Raw genomic sequence first — 22038 nt, 5'->3', positions numbered from 1 at the left:
TATAATTACAATGTATTATTATTATCGTTATTAGTATTATTAGTATTATTATTATCACAAGTATACCATCCCTCCTCTTTCACCAAAGTCTTTATACAACAGTCCGAAGTTCATGAAAGTTGTGCTGCTGATAAGCAGAGCCAATAAAAGCAACAGCTCTGCAGTGTAAACACCGTCAGGTCTACCTGCTTCAGTTAGTCAGTGCAGCCTTCTTCTTATGATTTGCATAAAGGCCCCATCAGCCAGCCCACAAATTACCATGTTTTATATTCCTTGCCCTCCGAAAGCATCATGGCAAATTATATCACTCTTCTCAACTGGGAAGTGAACCAGATTCTCCGAGCAGGTGTCAGGAGTAGGGAATTCACATAACCACTGGAGCAGGAGAGGAGGGGAGAACGGACTTTTTTTGTATTTTCTAGATCTTTCTTCTCCCCAACCTTCCTTTCCCTTTTAGTTCAGAATATAACTTTTTTTAATGTTCTCGAAAATGGTGTCCAAGTTGACATCTCTCCAACAGGAGCTCTTGAGCGCCTTGTTAGATTCCGGAGTTACCAAAGATGTTCTGATCCAAGCTTTGGACGATATGGACCCTAGCCCGAATGGCTTTGGAGTTAAATTGGAGAATCTACAGATGTCTCCGCCAAGTTCTAAAATCAACGGAAATGATTCGAAGCCGGTATTTCTTACGTTGACCAATGGGCACAGTAAGGGCAAACTGTCGGGAGATGAGGGGTCCGAGGACGGGGACGATTTCGATACCCCACCTATACTGAAAGAACTCCAGTCACTTAACACCGAGGAAGCAGCGGAACAGAGGGAAGAAGTTGACCGAATATTAGCGTAAGTGAATAGAACTTTAAATGTTTAATTTCACACATTAAGGGATGTTCATTACCGAATGAATGTGTAGCGTATAGGCTCATAACCAAAATAATATTGTATTATTTATTTGGCTACTTATTTTAGATGTAGGTGTCATTTCAGTGCATTTAAAGCGCTTTATATTTAACATTGTCTGGCAAGTTAGGACAACAATTAGGGCAAATTAGGACAACAATTAGGGTTATCTGCCTGTTAAAGTTATTTCTTCCAGAATTAATTTTCAGAGCGTGGCCCATGAAAACTATAGCCTACTTGCCTGACCGCAAAACTCAGAAGTGTATCTGCATTGTGTCTGTATTTTAGAATGATGACAAAATTAGTGTAAAAACGTATTTTAATTTACATATCAAGCGCCTGGCAATAGGTCTCAATGTTCCTTATGTTATCAAATGAAAATAACGCGCCAATAGTACTTTTACTAATTATCCACACGGGTTATTATTTCTTCCCCTTAGCAAAATATAAACTTAACGAGATCTATTTATATTTATTTTACTCGATCTCTCTCACCTAGATTATATCTGGCAATGGAAGATGAGAAAGTTAATTCACATCAACGTATTTGTTTATTACGTAGGATGCAATGTTGCACTACATATAGGCTCTAATAATAATAATAATAAAAATGTTCTTGCGAAATATTCCAACATTTCTTAAAGCAAATATTATTTTGTTTTATGAATGTAGTCTATAAAGGCCTTACTCTTTGTAAATGTTGTTATTGTCTTAATTTATCTTCTAAAAGCCATTTATAAATGTTCATTCATTACGCTAGTAACATTATCAACTGGCCTGCAGAAAATCAAAACTAACCCACGTGTAGTTAAGTTATTATTAATTGTATTCTATAAATCATCAACTGAAAGATACACAGTGTCGTATGATTAGAGTGAATGGAGATCTGGTTATTCATTGTCGAAAGTTATAAACCAACATCTAAACCAACGTATAAACCCGCAGACTTAATTCTCCAAAACAAACAGTTGTGTGTAGATTTGCAACAATTACCCATGTGAAGTCCATACTTAATCTGAGATGACTGCGATGGTTTAGGCTAAGTAAGTGTAGTTTCACTGCAATCTTTTAGAGCACGCTGCGCATATAGGCTAGGCCTTTTAAATAGTTTGAAATACATTTTCTTATAGACATAAAGCGTCCTATTGCGTTGTCATCGATGGGTGCAATTCAATTGTGTTTATTATTGATATAATTGAAGCATTGGAATAATTCTGATGATTTTACCCCATGGGCAAATGTATTCTTCGATAATTAAATGCGATTTTGGATGGAAGCCCTGAACTGATGAATTTCTTCAATTTCTTATCAATGTATTATCAATTTCCTACATTTAACCAAACAACATGATTTTATTCTACCAAATCACTTATTTATTTTATTTCATTCACACTCGATTCTGGGATTATTCCGTCTGAATTTAATTAGGCCTATGGGCATATTGTCCAAATGGGAAAATGTAGGCTATAACTTTAGTGTGTAGGACTCAGCTGACATAAAATTCTGCACTTCTAAACCAATGTACTCTAGGCCTATCCAATTCGTGGAGTTTAGATCATTTGATAGCCTAATTTGGTAACATTTGTAATATATTTCTGTATCCTATATCCTTGATATCTCACATTCGCTATGAAATATTGACGTTTCAAAAACTGTGGATCAGTTATAGGCCAAGGTCTAGGATTTAGATGTTCTAATTTCTCAGTTGTGCCTCTTAGCTACAGTAAATACACTGAATTGAAAATAGGTCTGATTCTGAGTATTTTCAGGTTATTGAATGTATTATGAAACCACCTGTGTTGGAAAAAGTACCCAATTGTCATACTTGAGTAAAAGTAAAGATACTTTAACAGAAAATGACTCAAGTAAAAGTGAAAGTCACCCAGTAAAATACTACTTGAGTAAAAATCTTAAAGTATTTGGTTGTCAATATACTGAAGTATCAAAAGTAAATATAATTGCTCAAATATACTTAAGAGTAAAAGTACAAGTATAAATCGTTTCAAATTTCTTATTAAGCAAACCTTATTTTTTGGATAAAAAAAAAAATGTAGTGCCAGGGGCACACCAACACTCAGACATCATTTACAAACAAAGTATGTGTGTTTAGTGAGTCCTCCAGATCAGAGGCAGTAGGGATGACCAGGGAGGTTCTCTTGATAAGTGCGTGAATTGGACCATTTTCCTGTCTTGCTAAGCATTCAAAATGCTTTCAAGAGTACTTTTGGGTGTAAGGGAAAATGTATGGAGTAAAAAGTACATTATTTTATAATGATTAACAGTCATTTATTAACAATTGACCCAACCCCCCAAAACTTGGGGATAACATGGATAACATCAGGCGAAGAAGTCTAATAGAATAAACCAAGGGAAATAAATGCTTGTGCTGTAGCTGTAGCTAGGTGGTGTAGCTAGGTGCTGTAGCTAGGTGCTGTAGATAGGTGCTGTAGCTAGGTGCTGTACATAGGTGCTGTACATAGGTGCTGTAGCTAGGTGCTGTAGCTAGGTGCTGTAGCTAGGTGCTGTAGCTAGGTGCTGTAGATAGGTGCTGTAGCTAGGTGCTGTAGCTAGGTGCTGTAGCTAGGTGCTGTAGATAGGTGCTGTAGATAGGTGCTGTAGATAGGTTCTGTAGATAGGTGCTGTAGCTAGGTGCTGTAGCTAGGTGCTGTAGATAGGTGCTGTAGCTAGGTGCTGTAGCTAGGTTAGGAACTTATTTAGCTGATGATTAGCAGTGCTATTAGTGTGAGTGCTAATGTAGCACCACAACCTATAGGCCATTATACACATAACACTATTCGGGTTCTAATAGAACGAATAACATGTATTTAGCAAGGTGAAGTGAATATTGTTGTATGTGTTTTATGTAACCGCAGTGAGGACCCCTGGCGTGCCGCTCGCATGATCAAAGGCTACATGCAACAGCACAACATACCACAACGTGAGGTGGTGGATGTAACCGGGCTAAATCAGTCTCACCTCTCACAGCACCTCAACAAAGGCACGCCCATGAAAACTCAGAAGCGAGCGGCGCTCTACACCTGGTATGTCAGGAAACAGCGGGAAGTTCTCAGACGTAAGTTAATATTTGAGTTTCTCACACAGCCTTCAATACAGTTAGAGGCACAGAGGTGTGTTGGCCTGGGCGTCATAATTCTAATGGTCATCCACAACACAACGTGCATGAAAATAAATTTCATATCTCGGCTCTACATATGGTCAGAAACATATTCCAGTAAGCCTATGCCTCAAATGTGTCTGATTTATCATTATGGCCTAGGCTACATACTGTATTGTGCAATTGTCCCTCATTAAATTATGTCTTATTTCTTGTTATTGTGTTATTGGTTTATTTTGTCTCCATTCCCCCCAATACAATGTTTTATGTGACATGAGATGTATCAATGTACCTTGTTCTTATTTTCCAGAATTCAACCAGGCAGTGCAAGGTTCTGACAGCAATATGACCGACAAAGGCGGTCAGGATCAGGTGCTGTTTTTCTTCCCAGAGTTCAACCCTCCGGGTCAGGGCATGGGGCAGCAAGGGGAGGAGGTGGGCTCTGAACCCTCCTGCAAGAAAATGAGACGGAACCGTTTTAAATGGGGGCCTGCATCCCAACAGATCCTCTACCAGGCCTATGAAAGACAGAAGAACCCCAGCAAGGAGGAGCGGGAGGCGCTGGTGGAGGAGTGCAACAGGTGAGGGGAGGAGGCTTTGGAGAATGAGAAAGTTGCACCTTTTTGACTTGCGTCAAAAATGCCACCCTATTCCCTATTTAGTGCACTGGTGCCAATATGGCTCTGGTCAAAAGTAGTACACTATATAGGGAATAGGGTTCCATTTGGGATATAGTTTTGTTTTCTCATTGAATAATTGAATGTTTGGCACATCTTATTTGATACTAACGCCATCATTACTGCAGCACATGGCCTTAGCTTAGAATGATTTTGACAGGTTTTAATGTCTCTCTTTGTTTACACTATCCAACTATCATTCCAATGCAACTATCATTATGTTTTCCCTTTGTTCTTTTCCATTGTATTCCATTGATAATATTTCAATCTCTCCTCCTATAGGGCTGAGTGTCTTCAGAGAGGGGTGTCTCCGTCTAAAGCGCATGGGCTGGGCTCTAACCTGGTCACTGAGGTACGGGTCTATAACTGGTTTGCCAACCGTCGTAAGGAGGAGGCCTTCCGTCAGAAGCTGGCGATGGATGCCTACCCCATACCCACCCACAGCATGAACCCTCTCCTGTCTCACAGCCACAGCTCCCCACACCACCACAGCTCCCAGATCAGCGCATCCCCCCCTAGTAAGATGCAAGGTAGCGTCTCCACATCACATGCATACCACAGTACATTACTCTGCTATTATATCTAATATAATACTACACAACAATGGAATCATTCAAATGTGGTCTTTCCTCTTGCTGTACCTGTCTCAGCCATGATCTGAGTCCATTTAATCACTATGGCATCTTGATCAGGGACATGCCTTTGACAGTTAAAGAACAATGGTTGGCAAAAGATTTGGATGATTTTATTTCCATCCCCAAGCGAGAGTGAAAAGTGGCAAGAAAAATGGTTGATGACATCAGGGAGAGAGAAGAGAGAGGGCAAGTGATCAATAAGAGTGACTTAGGGAGCTGAGAAAATGTCATTGTTATAATGATCTTTAAAAACACACTGAGAACAATCCACATTGTACCTGCAATCTCCACTCCAAAGTCAGCAGGCAGGCAGGCAGGCAGGCAGGCAGGCAGGCAGGCAGGCAGGCAGGCAGGCAGGCAGGCAGGCAGGCAGGCAGGCAGGCAGGCAGGCAGGCAGGCAGGAGCAGGAGAGTGGCACAAAGAGCAGCAGTCCTGTGACAGGCCAGGGTCAGGGCAGGGTCACGGAGGGATTCAGCAGTAGCTGAACCTACAACCACTACTTCCACATTCATAAAAGCATAAGATCAGTCGGTTGCTTGTGACTTTTGGGGGATCAACAAAGTTCCTGAAGTTGTAAATGGGAAATCCAATGAACTGACCGTTTGATATCATAATGCTGTTTGCACTCAGTGCAATTTAGCCATCTACCTCGGCCTCTATAAGACATAAAATGGAGCTGATATCTTGGCATAGCATTATCCTCAGTGCCATCGCAAACCACCATAAAAACAATGATTGGAGAAACTCAATCAAAGCCTCGTGTTGTTCTTTCATGTTAGAACACGAGGTCAACTCTCTAGAACAACAAGCCGTTTGCCTCGGGTTGCTCTTTTACCTTTGGTTATACTGGGCCCATTAGCCCATGCTCTGTTTGCTTGGGGGTTTTCCCAGCACACCTGACCAAGCATTGACCTCAGGCTGCAAAGTGAGGAGGCAGGTTCAGTGGTAGGCTTGTGTGGAGGTGAGGGAGAAGGGGCTGGTTGTAGAGAGGGAGAGGGTAAGGGTCAGAAGCAGAAGCTACTTTGCTCCCCCTAGTCCTCGGTTGCCTGCTTACAAGGTGTCCTGCCGACAGCATCGACTGTTTTTCACTGTCAGCCCCTGGCCTGACAATAGCACCCCAGCAGGTTGCCTCATCGTGTTGCTAGGCCACGGCCTGTATTATGCATGCTTGATGGACAATTAAAATCCTTGGCTACTACATCTCCCAGGCCTTCGATAAGGGGCTCCCCTGACTTCTCCTCTCTATACCCCAGCCTGGCAGGGGTCCCAGTTGTTTGTGGTGTATTAGAAGACTGCAGTGACTGTAACCTAGGTTATTTTATCTCAGCTGGGCCTTGGGGAGGGTCTGTTTTAAAGCCCTCCTTACCTTTATGGGGCGTCAGTATAGTGGCTGAGGGAGGCTGGGGCTGGGCGCTCTGCAGACCAGAGCAGCATGAGCTGTCCTCTGGGGTATTGGCTCTTTTCTGGCCAGACAGGACTGATGACCCCTTGTGCTCCAGTCTATAGAGAGGTGTGTGTGGGTAACCCCCCGTCCAGCTATCGCCACTACAATAGTAATGTGTGGGAGGTCACTAAAGTGTCACATCAAAGAAAACCTCTTACTCCTGGAGTTTTCATTGATTCTCTTACTTCTGTTGATAAAGGTGAGGTAACTTGATTGGCCAAAATGGGCATACAAAGTGAAATAGTATTTTTTGGGGACAGACGAGGTTATTCTACTGTCAATGTTTGGCAAAAGACCAAACAAAACAAATGTATAGATCTCTTCTGTTACTAGTCACGTCTAAATATGTAAATAGGTGATGCACACATACTGTTGGTCTAATCGAACTGTTTCATCAGCTGAAGGATCCATTGTGTCTGAAGCCATGATACTTTTAGGGCTGTAGTTTCCCCTTGGATCATTCACTTAACCATACAACCTGTGCTTTTATAGAAAAGATGAGAACAGGCAATTGGAATTCAACCCTGTTCTAATACAAACGGATGCCAATACGTGTGTGTCTGTGTGTTTACCATACTTCATGTGAAAAGGATGTCGTGACCATACTGTTGTGTTGTTTATAGTTGTCAGGTTTATTTCTTTGAAAGAAGTGGAGGGTGCTCAACCAACGTGAGTCGAGGTACAACCTAAAAATGTGATTATCATTGAAAAAGAAAAGGCGTAACGCTCGCTGACCATGAAAAAGTCATTGTTTTATTTTAAGTTAAAAGATTAACATTTCGGCCACTTTGAGGGTGAATCTGAAAGCTGAGCATGGGGAGCAAGTTTCATACATCTCGCAACAAAGTATAGAGGTGGGAGGCTTTTCTTTTTTGTTGCTTCTGTCTAGGTTCTAAATAGGACTTCCTTTATGTTGACCTGCATCAAAGTTGAGATAGAAACGTTGATGGGCCAATCAGCACAGATAATTCAGCAACAGTAGCATCTTTTTCACCAGAATGTGCTAAGAGATTGAATTGAATGCCTGATAACCTGCTGATATCTCGTTTTTCTGAAGACTATTCCCTCCTCTCACACGGCAAAGCCTGCTGATTCAGGAATCTCCAACCTAATCTGACGCACTGGAAAGGTTTTAGCTGTAAGATTAAGACGGCAGTAAGGAGAGTGTGGTTCAATACCTGGTAGACTGGTGTGATGGGCACGTTCCGTTCATTTGGTAATCCTCTGAAAACAGTGTGATTTGATTTAACTACAGTGAGAGTAAAACACCATATATTATAGGAGGGAAAAACAGTGAGCAGGTTGTGTTGCCTCAATGCCTTGTGTCACCCCAGGCTATGTGGGAGTTGGCCTGGCCGAGGGATAGAGAGGCAAGGCCTGCCCTATGCCTGGCCCTGCTCTGTCCACAGGTTAGCCCCAGCCTGGTCAGAGAGGTACAAAGGCCTGCTACGTCCTGCAGAGACCCGGGAGGTCTCTCATATGCACTGGAGTTACAATTACCAGTGCCTGGGGATGGGGAGAGAGGCTTTGATATTACATGGGTCACATAGAGTACTGAAGCCTTTTAAGCCTGCTGCAACTCCCTGCTGCCTACACTATCACTCCCCTTCGCAGGGTTCTCACCCTCCCCCTGGTCTACTTCTAGTCTCCCCAATATTTAAGATGACAATTTAGAGAGTGATATAGGGGAGATAGCTACCTTTTTTAGAATGTAAATAAGAGCAGATGTGGGACACAGTCTGAAACTGGTCAAATGTCTTGCAGACAAAAGTACAGTAGTTGTTTAAAATTTGGGTTGTTTTTTCTGCAATATAATGTTATCTTGAAGAAGAAAGATTTCTTCATCTCAAGCTATATTGACAGCGTCTTTATAATATCCCAATAACACTGCTGGCCGCCCCACTGGTGTCCCAGAAATGGAGGCCTTCTCCTCCTTCCAAATGACCAATAGCCTCACACCAACTAGACGACGGAAGCCTTCCTTAATGGGATTAGGGTTCCCTGCAGCCACAATTACTGCCTGACACAGGGAGACAAACTGGCTTGAATAGCACCTCACTCCCTTGACACTTTACAGGTTGCCCAGCTTGGAGATAAATGCCTGTGTATGAGTCCTCTGCCATTGTGAGGCTATGGTGGTTATGGGCCCAATGGAGTGCATTATTGTCCTGTAGCAGTGTTAACAAGACACAGTGGAGTGCTGTGGGGTTGCTAGTGTGTTCATCAGGACAATATGAGGTCTGTCTGTGGTTCTATTGTGGCCTGCCTGGACAGACTGGACAACATGTTAGTTGTTAGTGGATGAAATACAGTCAAGATGAAAATGATCAATTCTTTGGTCTGATTTAGTTGTATTCCCCCAGGCAGTAGATCATGTTTTTGCTAAGGATAAACTTTATTTTGGGTGAGATACGATCTTCCATTATTTTATGGCAGACATATGGTGGTTGGTGTCCCCGGTCTGTGACTGCCTGTGACTGTCTGTGACTGTCTGTGACTATCTGGGACAGTGGCAGCCAGGGCACTCAGTGTGACATGCGTGGGTCAGGGACAGAGGGCCCAGGGAAGATCTGGGATCTGAGAGTAAACACTGTCCCAAATGGCACCCTATTCCCTACATAGTGCACTACTATGGGCCCTGGTCTAAAATAGTGCACTATATAGGGAAAAGGGTGCCATTTGAGACTGGCCCAGTGTCACAGCCCACTGCTCTGCTCTGCAGGGGGGAGGGAGGGAGACTCTGTGTGAGACTGAGACTACAGGATAAGAATGTGTTTGACATTGGTTGTAATTGTGTAATGTTTGCTCTGTTGGTATCAAAGGGGGCCAGGATTGGCAAACATCCATTTGACAGGAGGAGAGCAGCATTCCTTTGGCCCCCGGAGGTGGGAGACAACAAGGGGTCTAGACACGGGATTAAGAGATGGGTCATTCAGTGATGTCACATAATTCAGTGACTAAGTGTTTGGACAGTGGAAGGATAGGTGAGAACATGACAGGGTTCCCTATTGATGACATACTGTATGTAGAAGGCATTTCTTCACTTCCATACCTTTACCTGGGCACAGAGAGATCCTTTCCATGCTGGGTAGGAATCACTATGCTGCCATATTTATAGACCTATCCAAGGCCTTTGATACTGTCGACCATCCCCTACTCATTTAAAGGTTGTCTGAAATGGTCCTCGGCCAGGTGTCTTGCAAGTGGTTTGGGAACTGTCTGCCAGACATAATACAATGTGTGCTTTCTGATGGTGTCAAGGAACCTCGATATTTCTAAAGGTGTTTGTCATGGGTCGATTTTGGGACCTGTCCTCTTTACTATTTATATAAATAATATTGGTCTATCTGAAAAAACCTGTAACATTGATCTGTATGCAGATGACACTGTTATGCACGCTATTGCCCCTACGGCTGACTAGGCTATGTTGGAGCTGCAATCTGATTGTGTTGCCTTGCACAAAGCCCTTGATGATTTAAAATTTGTACTTAATGCAGGAAAAACGAAAGGTTTGCTGCTTTCTAATTCTCATAGAAGTACTTCAGATGGCTTACGCATTTATGCATTGGCTGGTTCTTTCATCGAGCAGGTTGCCGACTATAAATATATGGCCTTTTGGATTGACAATAATTTGACATTTAAAAAACATACAGATGAGCTAGGCAAGAAGCTGAGGTGTAAAGTAGGCTTCTTTTAAAGAAACAGATCATACGTCTCCCTAAACAGCAGGAAGCAGATTGTAGTCAACCTGCCTGCCAGTTCTTGACTATGGAGACACCATTTACCAGAATGCAACAGCCACTACTCTTAAACTTTTGGAGGCCATCTACCATAGTGCCCTTTGCTTTATCACATGACAGTTTTAACACGCATTACTGCATCCTGTATCAAAAGGTTGACTGGTCCTCATTAAAGTTCATTACACCCTTTTTGTTTAAAAGATCTACTACACAAGCTTCCGACCTAACTCACTTCACTGTTAAAATACAAAACATGAGACACCAAATCCGTTCACAGGGATGGTTACCTTTCAAGTTTCCTCTAGTACGCACCGATCTAGGTAAATCTGCTTTCAGTTTTAGTGCCCCCCATTTTTTGGTATAGCCTACAAAACTCCCTACATTTTGACTCTCTGGTGCCTCTAAGGCAGTTTAGGACTTGAATGTTGAATGAATTTAATTGCAACTGTCGGAATTGAATTGCAACTGTTTGGAACAAATGTAAATAATTGTATTTGTGATGTTTGAAGCTGTAGTGTCGATTCTCTAATTTGTAGTTTATTTTGTTTTTATTGATGATGTTTTGTTATTTGTATTGTTGTCCTCCGGGTACCATTGTAAATGAGACCCTGGTCTCAATGGGTTCCCCTGAATAAAAAATTGGTGCATGAGTTCATAAAGTCTAGGACTGGGGTTATGGGGGGCTGGTGTACGGTGTATTGTAAACACTGAATGGCCTTGGCTGAGCTGGGCTGATAGCACCAGTGGAGGGGTCAGTGTGTGTGTTTGCTCTGCTCTCCCTGTCTGAGTCAAAGAGCAGGTGAGTTTGGTGGGTTGGAGCGACTGCTTGGACACAGCACACTTAGTCATACTGAGAGGCCTGCTACTGTATCTCTCTGCCCTATATACTGTTATCCTGTGTGACACAGATGTTGTTAGGTCAAGAAACAAACTCTCAATCTAACAATCTCTCAATTTCTCTCACTCTTTCTCTCCGTCTCCTTCTCTCCCTTCCCCTCCATCCCTCTCTCTCTCTCCCTCCCTCTCTCTATTCCCCTCCATCCTTCTCTCTCTCTCATTCCCTCTCTCTTCCCCTCCCTCCCTCCCTCCCTCCCCCCCCCCCCCCCCTCTCTCTCTCTCTCTCTCTCTCCCTCTCTCACCAGTGCGGTACAGCCAACAGGGACCCGGTGAGGTCAGCTCCTCGACGACCATCAGTCACCACGGCAGCATGGCGACCAGCCAGTCGGTGTTACAGCAGGTGTCTCCGGGCAGCTTGGACCCCAGCCACAGTCTGCTGTCACCTGACGCCAAGATGGTGAGTAACACACCTGGGCCCTCCTAGCCTCTGATTAGATAAGGACCAGGGCTGCGTTTAACATGAGGTACGTTCCAAATGGCACCCTATTCCCTCTGTACTGCATTACTTTTGACCAGAGTCCTATGGGCCCTGGTCAAAAGTAGTGCACTATATAAGGCAATGGGGTGAGATTTGGAACGCAACCATAGACATATAAAGCAGGTCCCTGAGCCAGACTCCCATGGAACAGTCTGTAGGGAACAACAGTTAGAGCATTGTGCTGCTCTCAGTGGAAAGTGGAGACAGGTGGCAGGCCATGGCTGAGGCCTAACATACAGTACAGCCTTCACCACCAAAGTCAACTGGGCAGGTCCAGAGCTGAGCCAATATACTTGACAAAGAAACATTCTGAGCTTATTGATTAAATGCCCTGTAAAGAGAAGTGGAGGGTGGAGCGCTCAGCACTGCTTTCTCTGCCATGGAAATGACGACAGCACTTGATTATGTTCAATGTTTTTTCTACATTCAGAAAAGGGAGCTAGAGGGGAGAAACTCAGCCCTCTGTCCTATTCCAATATTTGATTGGTGAAAGCGAAACTTGGCCAGTACCGTACATTCAGACATTCTCTTGAACGCTGGTCCCAAAAAATGATGATATCGTATTCTTAGGATCAGAATAATAATGATATTATGGCACTAACCAGATTTGTGTTGTTTAAATCCAACAAAGTTGAACATCACAATATTTATTTAGTGAGAATATCCCTGATGATTCATAGTGCATATATCATCCTCTCCTGTCAGTAGGAAGTTCGATTTTCAAAGGGAGAGCCGGTCAGTATAATGTGGAAAAGGTCAGAGCAGACAGGTTGTTATCTATGGGTACCGTACAGATGACTGTCTAAGTCCCAAATGGAACCCTAATCCCTATATAGTGCACTACTTTTAACCAAGGCCGATAGGGCTTTGGTCAAAAGTAGTGGACTATATAGGGAATATAGTGCCATTTGAGACGAATCCACTGTCTGACCATCCCCTCCTCTCAGAGCAGCTGGCAGGAAATGTGAAAACAGTTGCGTGCATGAACACACACACACCCACACGCGCACACACACACATGCATACACACTACTACCTTCAATCTGTGCTTTTATGCTTCATTATTGGATTATTTTGTATTTATTTTTTCCTCATTATTTGCTCGCTGTAGATGACTGGAGTTACACAAGCACAGTGTTAGACAAAAGCAGCAGAACTAACTCAACATTTATCTGTGTGAGCTGCATTGCTGAGAACATTTGGTTTCACTTCTAAAGTGATCGCCATGCTTTACTATATTACTGATTTAACCATCCTTATATCTAGTTAGCATGTTAGATTTAGGATATTGCCAGTACATGACTTCATTCTTGGTCCAGAATGGTATCACTAAGTTTCTTAGTGTGTCTCTCTCTCTAGATGTCTGCGTCAGGTGGAGGTCTGCCACCTGTGAGCACGCTGACCAACATCCACAGCTCCCACCACACACACCAGCAGACACAGAACCTCATCATGCCTCTCTCTGGAGTCATGACCATCGCACAGAGTGAGTCAACCAACCAATCAACCAACCAGCCAGTGCTCTGTATTCCCCATGTCTCCACAAATGATTCTCTTACTGTAATAACTGCCCATTTATTCTCCTCTCTTTATGCACATATTCTCGTATGACCTCTATGTTCGTATGTACACAATGGTAGAGCTCCAATTGGCACCTGAATCACTACATAGTGCAATAATGTTAACCAGGCCCCATAGGGGTCAAAAGTAATGCACTGCATTGCAAATATAGTCATGCTTGTATTGTTATGCTTTTGATATGAGCCAAATAACTTAAGTTCTATGTGGTTGTAGGTCTGAACACGTCGCAGTCCCAGTCAGTGCCGGTGATCAACAGCGTGGCAGGGAGCCTTGCAGCGCTGCAGCCGGTGCAGTTCTCCCAGCAGCTCCACAGTCCCCACCAGCATGGCCTGATGCAGCAGTCCCCCAGCCACATGAACCAGCAGCCCTTCATGGCCACCGTGACTCATTCACACAGTCAGTACCTGCCTCTTAGTAAGCACTAAACGGTTGCTAATGCCATGTCATAGATGGGATATAATGCCAATATAGCCTTGTCCCAGATATTTGTCGGCTGTCTTGCCAGCACCTTTTCACTGATTGACACGCCATGTTTAGCATGACAATTCCATAAGGAGTTGGCAAGAGAGCTTAAAACAACATTTCAGCATGTACAGATGTAGCCTAATCCTAACCCTAATCCTAAACCTATTGCTAACCCATTAATAAAGGTGAATCTATTGGGGTAAAATTAACAATGAGACGTTCTCTCTATGTCTTTGTCTTTGGCAGTGTACCCTCATAAGCAGGAGCCACCGCAGTATTCCCACCAGTCACGGTTTCCCTCAGCCATGGTTGTGACAGACGCCAACAGCCTCAGTACTCTTAGCTCCATGTCATCCAGCAAACAGGTCAGTCAATAACATGACTCAGTGTCACCTAACACAGGCCACAATCAGGCCCCTCCCCCATGGCCCTGGCCCTGACTCAGTCAATACAGTCTCCCCTCTCTGTCTGTCCTCAGTATCTGTCCTCAGTGTCTGTCCTCGGTGTCTGTACATCTGCGATATTTGACCTCTCTGTGTATTAGAGCATGTGCATGTATAATGTTAGTAATAATCACTTTTGCTACTCTCTGGGAGATGTTTGCATAAATTGCGGTCATAAGCTGCATTTAAACTAAAATAGCTTGTTCTAAATGTAAGTTGGAAAGCTTTGAGGCTTTGTACTGTATCTTGTGCAAGCCTCCCATTAGAGATCTGATTGATCCATTTCTTTATCTACTAACACACCAAATCTTCCTCACAACCGACACACAACCCCCTCCCCAAACTGAGCACTCACTAACAGTAGGCTGATAGACTAGGATAGATATGGTAGGCTGATAGACTAGGATAGATATGGTAGGCTGACAGACTAGGATACATACAGTAGGCTGATAGACTAGGATAGATACAGTAGGCTGATAGACTAGGATAGATACAGTAGGCTGACAGACTAGGATAGATACAGTAGGCTGATAGACTAGGATAGATACAGTAGGATGATAGACTAGGATAGATACGGCAGGCTGATAGACTAGGATAGATACAGTAGGATGATAGACTAGGATAGATACGGCAGGCTGATAGACTAGGATAGATACAGTAGGCTGATAGACTAGGATAAATACAGCAGGCTGACAGACTAGGATAGATACAGTAGGCTGACAGACTAGGATAGATACAGTAGGCTGACAGACTAGGAAAAATATAGCAGGCTGATAGACTAGGATAGATACAGTAGGCTGACAGACTAGGATAGATACAGTAGGCTGACAGACTAGGAAAAATATAGCAGGCTGATAGACTAGGAAAAATACAGCAGGCTGATAGAATAGGATAGATACGGTAGGCTGACAGACTAGGATAGATACAGTAGGCTGACAGACTAGGATACATACAGTAGGCTGATAGACTAGAATAGATACAGTAGGCTGATAGACTAGGATAGATATGGTAGGCTGACAGACTAGGATACATACAGTAGGCTGATAGACTAGGAAAGATACAGTAGGCTGATAGACTAGGATAAATACAGCAGGCTGACAGACTAGGATAGATACGGTAGGCTGATAGACTAGGATAGATACAGCAGGCTGATAGACTAGGATAGATATGGTAGGCTGATAGACTAGGATAGATACAGTAGGCTGACAGACTAGGATAGATACAGTAGGCTGATATACTAGGATAGATACAGTAGGCTGACAGACTAGGATAGATACAGTAGGCTGATAGACTAGGATAGATACAGCAGGCTGATAGACTAGGATAGATATGGTAGGCTGATAGACTAGGATAGATACAGTAGGCTGACAGACTAGGATAGATACAGTAGGCTGATATACTAGGATAGATACAGTAGGCTGATAGACTAGGATAGATACGGTAGGCTGATAGACTAGGATAGATACAGTAGGCTGATAGACTAGGATAGATACAGCAGGCTGATAGACTAGGATAGATATGGTAGGCTGATAGACTAGGATAGATACAGTAGGCTGACAGACTAGGATAGATACAGTAGGCTGATATACTAGGATAGATACAGTAGGCTGACAGACTAGGATAGATACAGTAGGCTGATATACTAGGATAGATACAGTAGGCTGATAGACTAGGATAGATACGGTAGGCTGATAGACTAGGATAGATACAGTAGGCTGATAGACTGGGATAGATACAGCAGGCTGATAGACTAGGATAGATACAGCAGGCTGATAGACTAGGATAGATACAGCAGGCTGATAGACTAGGATAGATACCGCAGGCTGATATACTAGGATAGATATGGTAGGCTGACAGACTAGGATAGATACAGTAGGCTGACAGACTGGGATAGATACAGCAGGCTGATAGACTAGGATAGATACAGCAGGCTGATAGACTAGGATAGATACCGCAGGCTGATATACTAGGATAGATACCGCAGGCTGATATACTAGGATAGATACAGCAGGCTGACAGACTACGATAGATACAGTAGGCTGATATACTAGGATAGATACAGTAGGTTGATAGACTAGGATAAATACAGCAGGCTGATAGACTAGGATAGATACAGTAGGTTGATAGACTAGGATAAATACAGCAGGCTGATAGAATAGGATAGATACGGTAGGCTGATAGACTAGGATAGATACAGTAGGGCTATGTCTGAAATTGCACCTTATTCCCTATTTAGTGCACTACTTTTGACCAGTGCCCATAGGGCTCATGGCAAAAGTTGTGCAATATGTAAGGAATAGGATTCCTTTTGGAACACACACTAGGTGTGTGAGTTGTGATTGTGTGTTGACTTGTTTAATCCCTGTTACATTAGGATTCTACCGTAAACAAGATGGTGCAACTGGGGGGTCTCTCCTGGGTAAATACTATTTTCTTAGTACGGTCACTCAATAAAATCACTTAGTTTTAGCCTGAGTGCCAGTCTGTTTGTGCCATCATGCCAACTATGTTTGTCTTGAAAATTACAGCAATGGAGTTGGCAAGAGCACAAACTGATCTGGGACCAGGCTAACTTAGTTTAACTGGACTGGCACAGTGAATTCGTCCAAATGGGATGTGTTGTTGTCCCAAAGCCAAGAACATTCGAATGAATATTTGTGTGCAATATACCATATTTTGCATAGTACATGTGTGTGCTTTCCATTACTTTATAGGCATAAATTAATGTTTATACAGACTGATACAGGAACCTTAACTCACACAATCAAGACACACTACCTTTCTTATGCTTGTAAAGTCAATGACGGCCAATATGAGATCAGACCAATGAGATTTGGATTAATACAACCTGTATTTATTTACTTAACGGTTTCACAGCTAATGTTTTGCCTGGCTCTGCCTTTGATGCTGTGTTTGACGCTAGTACTCAGTTCACTCTGATTTTGTCAGAGCATGTGGACTACAAATCTCAATCATTGGCCCAAGGAGTCGGGTGTATGGATACTCCTCAGAATTCCTATTTCCTTTGAAAGGCTGGACCAATCAATCACCTGTGCCCTCATCCTGAACTTAAATTGATTAACGATGCCTCTTTTCGCTTTCCTCTCCATTGGGGAGAGAACAGGCCGGTCAATCCCTGGCCAGACCTAGTCCCCTGATCAGGAAATGAACCCCACTGTTAATCAAAGTTCAGGAGGCTTGTGTCCTGCTACTTACTTCCCTGCTATTGTGGGGGGGGGGGGGTCTTTTTTGTAATTACAGCTCTTCCTCTTTCCTACTTCTCCCTGGTCTCAGTGATCGCTCTAGCTTGAAATGCCTTCCTCGGTGCTTTGCTTTCACACGCTCAATTTCCCACGCTGCCTGAGACAGAGCACTTGATGTCGCCCGGCCGCAGCACTGTCACTGCTCATTGGGTTGATGGGCTGAGATGTCTCGCACAGGACAACATTCTGGCAGATGCTCCGATTGGCTTGAAAGCTACCTGTCCCCTTGATAGAGTGGTTAAACTAGATACTGACTGGCTGCCTTTGGTTTGATATATATGTAGGACCCATTGTTCTACATTGACCCTGTGTAATGTGTTGAGTAACGAGACCTAAGACGGCCATCAGTAATGTTTTTTCAGAGCAAAGCAAATAAACCTCAACATATTGGTTTCTAGATTTGAGCTATGCTTTGATGGTATCATGGTATACTTGTAGCTTTATAGGTGGACCAGCAATTAAACCAGACAGCGTTTAGACAGCTATTAGCTAGCAGGCTCTTCCAGGCTGCCTCTCCTCTTATCAGGCCTTTATTTGGACTGGGTGGTGCAGAGAGACCAGTAGGCTCTTCTCATGACATGACCAACATGCTGAGGCTTTATAACTCTCGTATTTGCTGAGGACCCCCCTCTCCTCCCACCCCATGTTAAACTCACCTCCACTTAGAGCACAGTGTCTAAAGACTGTGGTCTGAGCAGCTGGCCACCTTTATCAGGTAGGGCTGTTTGCTGGTCAACTGCCTGCACCCCTTGAGAGAAAGGAAAAAATAAATTCCACAAACAATCTCCAAAAGGCCATTTGAATGTAACAAGGCTTTTCAGAGTGAAGCGGAAGAAGAATGTGGAATGTATTTAGTCAGGTGTGGCGTAGGTAGGCCGTTTACATCCAATCTGAATCTGATACCCAGGGGACTTTAGAAATGGGACCTATTATCATGACACCACATATTAAATACATCCTCACCAGAAAATGGTTCTTGTGTTTTTGAATAGATTTTCTTAATTTATTTGTGTGATGTGCTCACTCTGATGTTTGTTTCCCCTTTCTCTCGCTCTCTCTTTTTGCAGTGTCCTCTTCAAGCCTGGTGAGAGTACGCACCTGACTTCCTTGGTGCCTAGCAACAGGAGCACATTTTTCCACCCTCTCACTGTGGTAACTGTGACAACTCCTAATAACTGGCAACAGCGCACTGGACAATGAGTCAGTCAATAAATCCAGAGTGGCGGCGGTGGAGGGCGGGAGGAGTGAGAGATGGGGAGAGAAACGAACACTGCAGGTTTGCATTAATAGACACCCAAATGAAGGGAGGAGAAACTGAATTTCCTCTGACATACAGAGGATCAACAAGGATGTATGATTTTTCACTACAACCAATTTTGTGAACACAGTATTCATTTCTCTAACAAAACAAATGGATCTTCACATTATGCCTGACACACTGTGGTATGTAAGAATAAGACTGGTGGAGTGATGTCCATGAAGAACTAACATGATACTGTGATGCGATGTGGAAAGATGAAGATATATGGATGCTGAGTTGAGAGGACACAATCTGCCTCAGTCGGCACAGCTATGTTGGGCTGTGGTGGGGAAGGAGTGTATGGGGGACTGGGTGATTCCATCTGGCCCAGTGCCCACTCATAATGACAGATCTGAATAATCTGATCCCCACTATACTGTATATTATCAACGTCCATGCACCACTATCAGAACTACTGGATGACAATCATATTAACCTTGTCCTGAGCAACTGTATAGGTTTTTGTAGATAGATATTTCATATACCATATATCTGTTCTGTTTGAAGGAGTCTTCCATATTGGTTTTTCATAATGTGATTTTCTGTACTGAACAGTCAATAGTGCCAATAATTATAACTTTGTTTATGTGTCTAAAGGATTTCAACCTTTGTTATTTCCCAACACGGGGGAAATATAATAGACAATATATTTGTATTTTTTATTTGGTTCCATTTTTAAACTGTGATTGAAAGATATGACAATCTTTAGAATTTTGAAGGACTTTGCAATGTGCATATGAAGTGCATATGAAGCCTCAGAAGACTGAAACGTGTACAGTACTCCACACTTAGACAGAGGAATTTATGAGACGCATCCTTACTCTATGAACTTAGTGACCCTCATGTTGCTTCTGTTGTCAGAGCTGCCCGCAACACGACACAAAACCTTACACCAAAGTTTTATTTTGTTTTTATATACATGTACAGTAGATCCTGTATAAACAGTAGACAGAAATTCAGTTGGACACTTTGGGTGTTTTTCTTTCACCCATTTCCCATGTTTCGTTCTGAAGAGAGAGTCAGCGTGCCATGACATCATAAACAAAGTCTGCCTTGTGTGAGGGTTGACTGAAATATTCACTGTATGCCTTCAAACCTAGTTATAGCTTTGTCCCAAACCCTATTCCCTATATAATCCACTATTTCAAAGTTTTGCACAAAATAGGAATAGGGTGCCATTTAGGATGCACACATAGTCCCAATCCCTTGCCTGCCTGCCTGCCTTCCTGGGAGACCTCTCTCTGACTGATGTTTGCGCATAGGGTTCAGGTGAACTTCAGGAATGGGACTTTAGCCTTCTCAGGCTCCATCCCCTCTCCTTCCACTTCCTCATTCCCAACGTTTCCTCATTTAAAGACACATATGGAATTGGAGCGTTTTAAAATCATATATTCTCCGTCATAAATCATATAATCATAATGACAATATTTACAAGTATTTGCAAGCAAAACAGTGATATGGGTCTTCTAATTTGTGAAGGGGTAGAAGATGAAAGCACCTCTTGTTGTGACAGCAACCGTTGTAATCAGGTTGGATTCCACAGTGGTTAAGGAATGTTATGGAGTGTTGGACACCCAGCCACACAAACAATATTAGTTACTTTTGCAATCCCAATCCACCAGGGGGGTCCAGAAAAACAACGACAGGTTACAAACAATCTGGTTTTTATCATGAGTATTTGTGTAGCCTGCATTTGACTGTCTGTTTGTTTTCTGAATAATTATTTTTATATTATATTTTCTAAATGGAAGTCATACCCTCTCCACCTCCATATTCTGGTGTAGGCACATACAGACTCCCTTTCAATAGGTCACTACCTTGTTATTATTGTGTACTACCTTGTTTCAATCTGTTGTAAACATCCCACTGCCATCTAACCAGAGGGCATGCAGGGCCACTTTCAACTGTAGATGACAGACAAAGTGATTTTCTCTTTGATGTATTATTTTTGTATTAAATGGAAATCAATCTTTTAAAATCATTATTTATACTTTCTGAGAAAATGTCGATATTCAAGTAAAGCTTTTTTTCAAAATGAATGAATCAGTGTTGGTCAGTGTTTTCTGTTTTGGTGTGTATTAACAGAAAGGTTCTATTTTTTGATGATATAATAACCCACTGGGCACAGACATCAGTTCAACGTCTAGTTTTCATTTACATTTGGTTGAGTTGTCAACTAACCTGAAATCAACAAACAATTTCACCGATGTCATTGGATTTAGGTTAAAAGTTGTGTGAAAAAAATACTAAATTCCCTTAAGTTGATTACTTTTTTCGAATCCAATCAGTTTTCCACAATGATTCAATGTCATCACATTTCCTTTTTTGTTAAAATGATGTGGAAACAACGTTGATTCAACCAGTTTTTGCCCAGTGGGAAGAGTGGTTGACAGATTTTATAATACATTGATTCTTCCTCCCTTGCTAAATGTATACTTAGTCATGACTCATGAGGGACCTTGAGGGAAATGGTTATCACCCTAACCTTAGCCAAAACTTTCCTGGCATTTGACAACATTAGCCTTCCCTAGTGTTACCTTTTCACCTGACCGTTTCCTTATGAGAAGTGTGAAAGGAATGTATTCCTATTGACCAGATGACCCCACACACCTCATGCTTTTGCAAATCATGTTTATTCAAGCTATCTCATTGACACACTGAATTCCCAGGAGCACACATTGTCACATTATCCCTGTGTGTGTGTGTGTGTGTGTGTGCGTGTGTGTGTGTGTGTGTGTGTGTGTGTGTGTGTGTGTGTGTGTGTGTGTGTGTGTGTGTGTGTGTGTGTGTGTGTGTGTCTTGCCAGTTGGAGCAATGTGTAACACAATGCACATAACCCTTGAAGCAGTGAGCCCTATTGGTCAATTTCTGTGTTTATGGCCCTCTACAAAGATCTGTAGTATTTCTATGTGATAAGACGACAGCGCCCTCTACAAAGATCTGTTGTATTTCTATGTGATAAGACGAAAGCGCCCTCTACAAAGATCTGTAGTACTTCGACGTGATAAGGCGACAGCGCCCTCTACAAAGATCTGTTGTATTTCTATGTGATAAGGCGACAGCGCCCTCTACAAAGATATGTTGTATTTCGATGTGATAA

The 22038-nt window shown here is 42.7% G+C and overlaps 1 protein-coding gene across 5 annotated transcripts; it reads left to right on the top strand.

The window, feature by feature from the left end:
- The first annotated feature begins 266 nt into the window (after nucleotides 1-266).
- LOC106581182 (hepatocyte nuclear factor 1-beta-A-like) lies at nucleotides 267-20977 on the top strand. 5 transcript variants are annotated; one of them, XM_014163063.3, is made up of 10 exons: nucleotides 267-843; nucleotides 3774-3973; nucleotides 4326-4596; nucleotides 4975-5210; nucleotides 11654-11805; nucleotides 13246-13372; nucleotides 13681-13881; nucleotides 14179-14297; nucleotides 16750-16794; nucleotides 18706-20977. In XM_014163063.3, exons 1-10 carry the CDS (start codon nucleotides 479-481, stop codon nucleotides 18724-18726), a joined length of 1737 nt encoding a protein of 578 aa, XP_014018538.1. In that variant the 5' UTR covers nucleotides 267-478; the 3' UTR covers nucleotides 18727-20977. The 5 variants fall into 5 exon arrangements, with proteins under 5 accessions (XP_014018538.1, XP_014018540.1, XP_014018537.1 ...); XM_014163062.3 differs by having other exon boundaries at nucleotides 269-843; nucleotides 4975-5222; XM_014163064.3 differs by having other exon boundaries at nucleotides 270-843; nucleotides 4975-5222; nucleotides 13681-13863.
- Nucleotides 20978-22038: the final 1061 nt, after the last annotated feature.

This window comes from Salmo salar, chromosome 20 (genome assembly GCF_965601325.2).
Source record: "Salmo salar chromosome 20, fSalSal1, whole genome shotgun sequence".
Classification (NCBI taxonomy): domain Eukaryota; kingdom Metazoa; phylum Chordata; class Actinopteri; order Salmoniformes; family Salmonidae; genus Salmo; species Salmo salar.
Note: the sequence above shows the minus strand (reverse complement) of the source record. Positions and strands in the feature narration are given on the sequence as shown.